At 41.5% G+C, this 9,762-nt stretch overlaps 1 protein-coding gene and 1 long non-coding RNA gene across 2 annotated transcripts in view; one reads left to right on the top strand and one right to left on the bottom strand.

The window, feature by feature from the left end:
* LOC117952521 overlaps positions 1-5,342 on the top strand; it is a 15,722-nt gene extending 10,380 nt beyond the window's left edge. The window contains exons 2-3 of the long non-coding RNA XR_004658433.1: positions 3,241-3,245; positions 5,333-5,342. This is a non-coding gene — a long non-coding RNA (uncharacterized LOC117952521). The remainder of the gene's footprint in view (positions 1-3,240; positions 3,246-5,332) is intronic.
* lrrc3 (leucine rich repeat containing 3) lies at positions 5,044-8,984 on the bottom strand. The gene is made up of 3 exons (XM_034884875.1): positions 8,686-8,984; positions 5,635-7,189; positions 5,044-5,448 (listed from the first exon to the last, which is right to left on the bottom strand). The coding sequence occupies exon 2, from the start codon at positions 6,836-6,838 to the stop codon at positions 6,035-6,037; it is 804 nt and encodes a 267-aa protein (XP_034740766.1). The 5' UTR covers positions 6,839-7,189; positions 8,686-8,984; the 3' UTR covers positions 5,044-5,448; positions 5,635-6,034.
* Between the last annotated feature and the right edge of the window lie 778 nt (positions 8,985-9,762).

Below are 9,762 nucleotides of genomic sequence, written 5' to 3'. Positions count from 1 at the left end.
GAACACTACAGTAGGCTATATGCCAATGTCGTTTCAATAAAAAAAACATTTGCACAAAGCAAGCCGATCAACTTTTCCATGTTGATAAGAGCATTAAAATGAGAAAACAAATTAATTGTCTTCTTGACGACCTTAATACACTCAAAAACTCAACAAAATTGGCGGTTGCATCAAGTCTGGTGAAAATGTATGTATGTTGAGGGTTTCAGGAATAGGCGCACAAAAATTGCTAGCTAGCGCCCTCTATAAAGTTGAACAGTAGAGCCCCTGCAGTACCTTTTACGTAGACAAACGAAACGTGGTACACATGGCAAGACGTACAAAAAAGCTTATTGGAGCCATATCCTAAACCCAACAGGAAGTTTGACATTTTGAATTAAAAGTTCAAAATTGTGGGAATTTTGGCATTTTCCACATGTCATACTTTAACAAACTCCAAGAGATTTTATCTGATTGACTTCAAATTTGGCCTGTGATATCTTAAGACATTAAAGATGAAAAGTTATAAAAAAAAAAATTAAAAAAATTTCATCATAGAGCATGACTGTGGCGGGGCGGCCATCTTGTGTGTTTTGCCATCAAAACAGGAAGGGGATGTAACTAGAGTGTACATTGTCCAATTTGCTCGAAACCTTTCAGATTCATCAGAGTCCAACCTTGACAACATATACAAGTCATAGCGCACCCTTAATGGCAACAGGAAGTAAATCCAAAAGACAAGATGCTATACTTTAACCATCTCCTCCCAGAGATTTCATCCAATGGACTTCAAATTTGGTTTGTATCATCTCAACACCTTTTTGTAAACGGTGTGAGCATGGCGGCCATTTTAAGTGTTTAGCAATGAAGGAGAAAGTGGCTGCAACTACAGAGTACGTTGTCATAACTGCTTGAAATTTATCACAATCACCAAGAATCCAGGCCTGAGGACATTTACAGGCCAATATGGACTTTTGGAGATAGCACCACCAACTGGCAACAGAAAAACAGCCTTATATGACAAACATCATCCGATTTATATGAAAGTTAGAATGTGTGGTCTACATGTGATACTGAGATGCCTCTTATATTTTGACCACGCCCGAAAACTTAGGCCATGCCCCCTTTTATGGCTTTTGAACCGTTTAAGGTAGTCTTGTGTGAGGTATTTGATTGGTTCCTTTTTTATTGGTAAAGGTATAAACCGACCCCTATGCTTCAGCTACGGCCCCTTACATAGCTAACAAAATGTACGATGTAGCGACGCGAGCTACAGCAGGAGCAGTTCAACGCTGATGGCAGCTTTAATTTTGATCGAATTTGGTTTAAGTTATTGTGGCTGATTAGTCTCTGCTAAGGTTGAAGGTTGATCAGATTTTTGATAAGGATTTATTAGGTCACAAATCTTTTCTACCAACAAGCATGTCATTTCCCCGCCCTAACAGGGGCAACAAAGCTAGCAAGAGGTTTTGGGAGAAGACAGTCAGTCTATAGTATATGTTCAACCACACTGTCCTGGGAAGAGCTCTAATCAGCTAGGTTAAATGAAAACCCTTATGTAGGGGTTCAGAGCCTTTAACAAATAATAAGAAACAGCAGACTACAGAGGATACAAGAGTTAACACCTAGCATAATTTTAATCAGGACAACAAAGTTGACAAATCTTTTTGCGGGTAACGGAGTTATGACCACATTCACAGAGCTATATTTATTTTATTTATTTGTTAATCATTTTGGGAAAAAGCATTTAATGCACCTTTTAATGTTTAACTACTTGAAATGTATGCCGTTACTTTGTAGATATTACAATACATTTGGCAATTGCATAAATGTGGTTGGACTTTAAAAGCGGTGTATGTGGTTTGGCAGGGGCACATTTTTAGTTTTTTTGGCTTTTTTTCTTTGCCGTTTTGACGCGTTATTACGGAACCCACGTAACTCCTAGGAATGGCCCGTCCTACAAAGCAGCTGGATCGGTTGGGGTAGCCGATTGGTCAGGGGTTAGGACCTGAACAAATCGGGTTACGTGACCTTGCGTAAGCATGGACACCAGGTATTTGCATTTTTCATTAGTTTTTATTTTTATGTAGTTTTGACTTTTTGTTTTCTAGTTTAGTTTTAATTAGTTTTTAAAGCAAGTTTGCTAGTTTTAGTTTAGTTTTTATTAGTTGGTCCTTTTTGTATTATGTTTTATTTGTCAGGGGCAAGATTCAAAAAAGTCAGAAAAAGTATTGTGTAATAATATCTCAATAAAAACATCATACAATTTTTGAAATATGTATTCACAATGTATTCAAAAATAACACCAGTAGGCCACATTAAATGTGCATATGATGATGATGAAAACAAATATGTAAACGGTCAACTCAAGACGCTGCAGTAAGCAAAATGTAAGTGACGTGTGCCATTGTGTGCGTTCTCCTTTACTAACTAACTCATTATTATTATTATTAGTATTTGTCTGCCGAGCCAGCACAAATTCATGTGAGCTGGAATGAGCTATAAACATGAAACTTGGGAGATTAACTTGAAATGGGGTGCAGGTGCATCTATAGAAATATGAACCCAATCGGCCGCATGGTGGCGCTGTAATTAAGGCTTCAAAATACCAACTTTGAAAGGCCACGCCCCCCACACCGTAAGTCAGACTTGAAATTTCTCACAATGGTGCAGCTTGACGTGATCTACAAAAAAGCCTCAAGGACCATTAAGGTCCGCCTATTGAATCATCAATGGATCAAACTTATTACAATTTGTATAAAGCATGTCCATATCTCAATTACTTTTTAAGTTATTGACCAATAAACTTTAAAAGGGGCGTGGCTCTGGACATAAATGAATACAAATCAGCAACCATAAGGCCAATAATCACAAAACTCACAGGGTATGTTCAGATAAGTTCCCAAGTATCCAGAGAGTTTTATATACATACGCCTAGGGTTGCACAAATATGGCCAAAAAAATAACGCTGATTATTTTGATCAACATTGTGATCACGATTATTATTACGATTATTTGTTGATTTCAACCAACAAAAAAAATTATTGTCACATAGGCAATTACTACCGTCTTTCGCATCCATATTGTGCTACATTCCTCTTCTGTTGAAGTTGTATGTTGTACATACATCCAGCTGCAACACATATAAATGAAAATGATCTGAAATAAATAGCCTAGGATATATATCTTTTTTAAAGTATCTCTGTAAAAGCTCTTTCACTTCTTTTCAACAAAAATTGATTGAAAGAGCTAGGGAATGAGAGGTAGTGAGATGGACGTACGCTAGGCCTACTCACAAAGAGACGGCTGACCTTATGAACGGGTCCAGCAGGCTCCGTCTCACACGCTGTTACTCTACAAACTGAAGTTAGTTGCATTCAATAACTTCTGTGTTTTTCACCCTGGCGGCCGCAATAGCCAAGTTACCAGCGGAAACACTGGTATAAATACAGGTTTGCCACTCCTGCATAACAATATACAGCTGTGTTAATAACAATTAAAACTGGACAAATGTCAGAAGCGTGACACCGGCGCTGTCGCAGCTGTGTCTCTGTTGTTGGTGAGTCTTTGTGAGGTAATGGAGGCGGGGCTGGTCGGAGAGTAAGAGGACAGAGCCAAACACAGGCACAGCTTTACAGAACAAATGGGTCATGTAACGTAAAAAATGAAACCCTATCGATGTAGACAACATTGCTTTGTTTGTGGAGAGGCAACGGATGCGACCTAGCACCCTAGAGCCCTGTGAGCTAACAGACACTACCTAGTACCCTAGAGCCATGTGAGCTAACAGACACTAACTAGCACCCTAGAGCCCTGTGAGCTAACAGACATTAACTAGCACCGACTAGCACTGGTCACTGCTGTTGTCTGAAAAACAACACAGATGGGAAAAAATGTTGCGTTTACTAGTAAACTGGTAAACCTTGAGATCAACGTATGACCGATTGCTAGTTGTTGTGGGATTGTCCTCCTGTTACTCTGTCCTCTGTGACTGTCTCCATCTAGAAACTAAGCTGCGCGGTGCCGGGAACAACTCTGACTGGCTCATGATTAGACAGTGGTTTACGGAGCAGTAGATGGGCTTTGCAAAAAAAAACAAGGGGCGCTATTAATGCAAACCGCAGGTGATATAGCGCAAATCAGGCTATAAATGACTAAATGTTTGTCCAATCAACACAAAACTTCCAGGAAATGTTTACACAATGACCTCACACAGACGCTTTAAATGCACAATAACTGGACGTTGAATGATGCAAATCAAGATTTGAGCTTGAAATCGCAGCTTTATTAGCGATTGTTTTTGTGTTGGTCATCTGCTCTTCTCAAATTGCCGTGAGCTGGACTGAGCTACATATTACACTGAATTGAAAATAAATGGTTTTGACAAACCAGCTGTCGGCACAGTGCACTTTCAAAGTGCACTGTTTGTCCAATTGTTACAAAGCTTGCAGGATATGTTTTATAATGCCGTTGGACCACATGTGTGACATTACTTTGAAGTATTGAGTTGAGTTATTGAGTAAAAAGGTTTGAACCCGCCAATCGGCTGCAGCTATATTTTTATTTGTTTTTGTCAAGGATTATAACCTTGGATGCCTGGCCAATAGCAGTGTGTGAATGCCACTGAAGGGCGGGCCTTTACTAGAAGTTGTGTGGGTTCCATAATAACGCGGTTTTGACATACAGACCTGGCAACCCCGCTCTGTGGCCATAAGGGTTGGAGGACTGGATTTCTTCTAATCTATGTTTTGAACCCATCTCTGATGGGAGCAGTGGCGGTGCCAGAGATTGTCTTTTGTTGGTGCTATGGGTTTGCTCAATGTCTTAGTGAGGGAGTCCTGAAATTTAGAGTTTCCCTTGACACACATACCATACACACAAGCATGCAGATACACAGCACCACTTGTTTGCTGTTGTTTAAATAAGCAATTGCTGGCCAATATATTTACCTTGAATAAATTATATGGTGATAATGTATCAAAAAATTGAAATATCTTTGAGATTTACACAAAATAAGAGTTCATCCATTGCAAGATAATACAACAATTTTTAGTGTGCCAAACTGTGAAAAAGGTTAACCTTGTTGTGTTCACCCATACCTCTATAACATAACATATTGTTTAAAAGATGCACGATTATTTCTTAGTAGTAAAGTGGACATGTTAATGTTCTTTCATAACCTTTGCATGGGATGTTGAGATTTTGAGAGAGAACATGTTAAGCTCTTTTTGGGATGTACCAAAAAAACATCAGTGCTGCCAGTGTACAACAACCTTTCCTTGTTTGAATGCATCTTATATTTGCCATGAAACAATTCAGTGTTTGCACAAAGAAACCCAATTTCCTGGGTCAGTAGTTTATTGTGTAAGGTCTGAAGGCAGGGCTGTTTTTGCATGGGTTGTGCAAACTGAATGACAACACCTTGCCCTATTTCGTATCTAAGCCAAAGTCTTGTAAAGTGGCCTTTACCTTGTAGCCGGGTTAGCTCAGTTGGTAGAGGGGGGACCCATATATTGAGATTATCTCCTCGATGCAGCGGCCGCACGGTTTGTCTCCGACCTGCGGCCCTTTGCTGCATGTCATTCCCCCCTCTCTCTCTCCCCTTTCATGCCTTCAGTTGTCCTGTGAAAATGAAGGCCTGAAAATGGCCTTTACCTAGACCGTATGACATGAAGAACATGAATCAATTGATACAAAGTAACAGTAGGACACGGTCGTCCTCCTCATTCATCTCAGTCCAAATTCAATCACACTGTGGATCGACATCAGCGTGGGAACATTTGTCTCTCCAGTCTAGATCTATCATCTATCCTGGAAATGTGACTTTTAGGAGTATTTTGTTTATTTTGTGCTTTCCCTGTTTCATATTTAATAAAATTGTAAAAAAGATAACTCTTTTATGGAGCTTTAATAATCAAAATGGCTCATTTTAGTCACTGAAAGACTGTGCTCAGAAACACTGGTGGTTTATGTGTACCAACAGCTTTTTAGTCATTCAGTACATAACACATTTACTCACATATTTACAGACGCACACCACTTCTCCTCAGCCCTGCTAGAGAACAGTGCTGATGGTGTCAAAGTCCTTGCTGATCTGAGAGCTGCTCGGCAGTGACTTGAGGTACTCCAGGTGCCTCCTGGCGTCCTCCTGATTGTGTCGCACATAGTAGATGACGTACGCAATCACCATGGTGAACCAACCGAACATGGTGACGAACATGGCCACGTCGGTGGTCTTGTGGTGAAAGTTGCAGAAGTTGATCCCTGAGTCCAGCACCTGGATGATGGATTTGCCCGCGTACTCCTCCTGCACCGCCGTGTGGCAAATCACCTCATTGACTGTCTCGGGGTCCAGCCGCAGCTCCCTCAGGACCTCCTGCAGCATGCACTCGCAGTGCCACGGGTTGTTGGACAGGCTGATTTTTGCATGTAGACGTGCAAAGGCCTCTTTGGGGACACTTTGAATGCGGTTGTTTGATAGATCCAGGGCAAGGAGGCTGTCCGAAACACCTTGGAAAGCTCCGAGGTCCACAGTCTCGATGTCATTGTTGGACAAGTCCAGCTCCTGAAGGTAGTGCAGTTCTCTGAAGGCGTGGCTTGGTATGTGGGTGATGTGGTTGGATGCCAAAAGAAGGACAACGGTATCTCTCGGAAGATCTGACGGGATGTTCTCCAGGTTGCGAGACATGCATTGGACCACGGTCATGCCGCTCTTGTCCATACAGTGGCAAGTCGTGGGACAAGCCATCACTTCTGCACGCGCAATGAATAATCCAAGGAGCAAGCCCCACCACCAGAGGGCAAATCTATCAAAGATAGAGAATTTCCTGGGCATAACAAGCCCCGCTAAGTCTTGCATATTCAGCAGCGACCTCCAGCAATTCCTGTCAGGCAAAAGCAATCATGGCACCACCTGTGTCTTGTGGTTAAATAGTGATGATTGCAGCTTCATTAGCTTTTAAAAACTGCCAAAATGAACAGTTTATTTACACCAACCTAAGGAATAATCTTGAGATAATTCTTCAGAATTGATTTGAGAGAGTTTTATGTAATCTTTTGAAATGGATTTCAAAAGAGCTCATCCAAAAATCAAGCCGCTCACTGAGCATATTCCGGCAGGGAACTTTAATCTCAGGTTTATTGTGGAGACGTTGAAAGCTTCAGAGAGTTCAGGGCAGGGTAACTGACATTGGAATCAACATGTTGTGCACTGAAAGAAACAAAGAGACTGGGGTTATTCTTGAACAGGAAAAAAAATACAAAGTTCTTAAGTGTAGCTGAAGATAGAAGTGTACATGAAGAATCATCCAGACAGTGACTGGTGGGGTAGATAAGGCATTGGCAAATGCCTTAGTCTGCTCAAATTGAGCTCAGTAAATGCTATTTCCACAGTGTTTACAAAATGTATAATGCGATCACTGGGGAAAAATCCATTTCACTTCGTCAAAACTCATAAAGCCGGAGGCACAGTCATGGGTCATCTGCAGCATTTCTCATTCAATTAGCTAACACATAATTCTATTCTGCATTGTCTACTATAAACATTACATGTAATTATTGTGTGATGCTTGAGCACATATCAATATTAATTGCCTTATTTCATAGCGGGACCAAGAAAACCAACCGCAATGAATAAAACTGCTATCTCCCTTTCGACTCCAACAAGGAGAATCACCTTCTTTTTTTTTTTTTTGCACATGCAGCTCCCTTGTTTCAAACCCAGCTGTCTCCCATTCATAATGAGAAGAATAATGAGAGCTGTGGGCTCTAATGTGACTCCCAACTGTCCCGCAGGAGGATCATCACTTTAAAGACTGTGCACCCTCAGGTGGGCTAAACAATCAAGCCCTCGCTGTGTTGGAGGTCATCCACCCCATGGAGCCAGTGTCTTCCTTTCTTTTTTTACATTTCTCTTTGGCAAGGGGTCTGATAACTTGAGGCCACACACATACATACACACACACACACAGAGTCTTAAATAAGCCCTCATGTTGTCATCACTCTAGGCTCAGCAGGAGGTGTGGGCAGGATGTGGACATCTACACAAAGGGCAGCTAAAACACCCCATAACCTTATGTTATGATACCACTGCCTCAGTGCGTCAAATAGCAGGCTCCATATTAGAGTTTATACATGCGTTTTGTGCTGTAGCTTGTCCGCGCTGTCGTTTACAACACATGATTTGTTTTCAATTTCATTTAAAAAGACAAAGTATTCTTTTTTAAATGAAATTGCAGTCGGGCTCTTAAATAGACAACCTATGTTTTCTTCAGTTTTGAAGGGAAATGCATAGCCTGCTTTGAATTAAACTGGCTTTAGGAGAGTAAACTGTTTTGTATGTTATCAATATAAAGTGCCCTGTAGACGCACAGAGTCCATGTCATCAGGCTAATGCCTGCAGTAAGGGCAGAGTAACAGTCTCATAGCGTTTTGGAATATTGCGGATTTGAATTACATTATGTGGTTAAAATATGAAATCGGTTAAACCAATACACACAGACTTAATTAGCAAGTAGACTAGCTGTAGAGGTAGGTCTACTTACCTGGAAAGAGCTCTATCCTGGGTGGTAGCCCGCCGTATCTCGGCGACAGCTGCAGTACTTCATGTCACATCTGTGTCGTGGTTAAAAGAAGGCTGAACCGCTCTAAAATACTCAATCAGAATTGTTAAACATTTTTGTTTAAAAGAAGGCCACAGTCAGTTACTTCAACGCGTCCACATTTCCTTATGGGAATACAGAATAAAACGGTAAAGTTCCTGAGCGGCACGCGGGGAAGTTGTGTGATCTCCGGGTGAAAAGAGTCTTATCTCCAGACGTGGCTGTCTTCATGTCTTCTCCGGACACCCAACACGTCCGTCACACTTGTTGGTGCTGATGGGAATGAAGTCAAGTGGCCGCACCGGTCCGACCGTTACGCGCCGCTCTGTCCGACCGGCGCGCGCGCACGGCGCCAGAAGGAGTCCCCGCTGCGCGTGGATTGGACTGCTGTCTGCGGGAGCTCTCCTCCCCTCCCGTTACCCCCCCCTCCGGCCTGTCTGTCTAGCCCTTTTTTTTTAAACTAGGCTACTTTTCCTCTTAAATCAAGCAACAACAAAAAACTAAACAAATTAGGGTCCCATGAAAATGGTCTTTCCATTCTTTTTTTAACAACGTTTAAAATTCATTTCATTTGTATTTCATTTTTGATAAATCAAATCCTGCGTGTAGACACTGCCACAGGTCCATATAGTATTTATTTTTATATAACAACGAATTCCCCTCCAATAAACTCAGATCTAAACCAAACGGAAGCCCCAAAGTTAATGTTCAAATCACAGCTTCTGTTAAAGTGACAACTGGGCTGGCACGTGACCTGTAACATTCTGACGTCTGTATCAGCTGAACTTTATGCAGTCATGACTAAATGTTTGAGTCGTGCAGGACTAAAAAGGGTTTATGCACATGATCTTGATGAGCAATTTGACAAATTGTCAGTGCATCAAAACGTGTGCTTGTTAGGATTCCAGCTGACACGCTTTTCTAGCACAAATTAGTACATGAAAAGTCACCAAAATGAAGTATTTGAGCCTCCACAATTAAATATGAACTGAGGGGAAAACTCCTCCACCCCACAAACTGAAAGCAAAGTAGCCTGGATGTTTTTGTTGTCTTGTTACATGAAGGGTGCGATGCAGTTGGGGCCATTTCTTGGCTGTTTTCTTGCTTTTTTCTTGCAGCCCCCCCCACAGCTCCTGTGTTTACTAGTGTCTGACCCCTCCCTCGAGGAGTCTGCCCTCTCCTC

The sequence above is a fragment of the Etheostoma cragini genome, chromosome 11, assembly GCF_013103735.1.
Source record: "Etheostoma cragini isolate CJK2018 chromosome 11, CSU_Ecrag_1.0, whole genome shotgun sequence".
In the NCBI taxonomy this organism is placed as follows: Eukaryota; Metazoa; Chordata; class Actinopteri; order Perciformes; family Percidae; genus Etheostoma; species Etheostoma cragini.
Note: the sequence above shows the minus strand (reverse complement) of the source record. Positions and strands in the feature narration are given on the sequence as shown.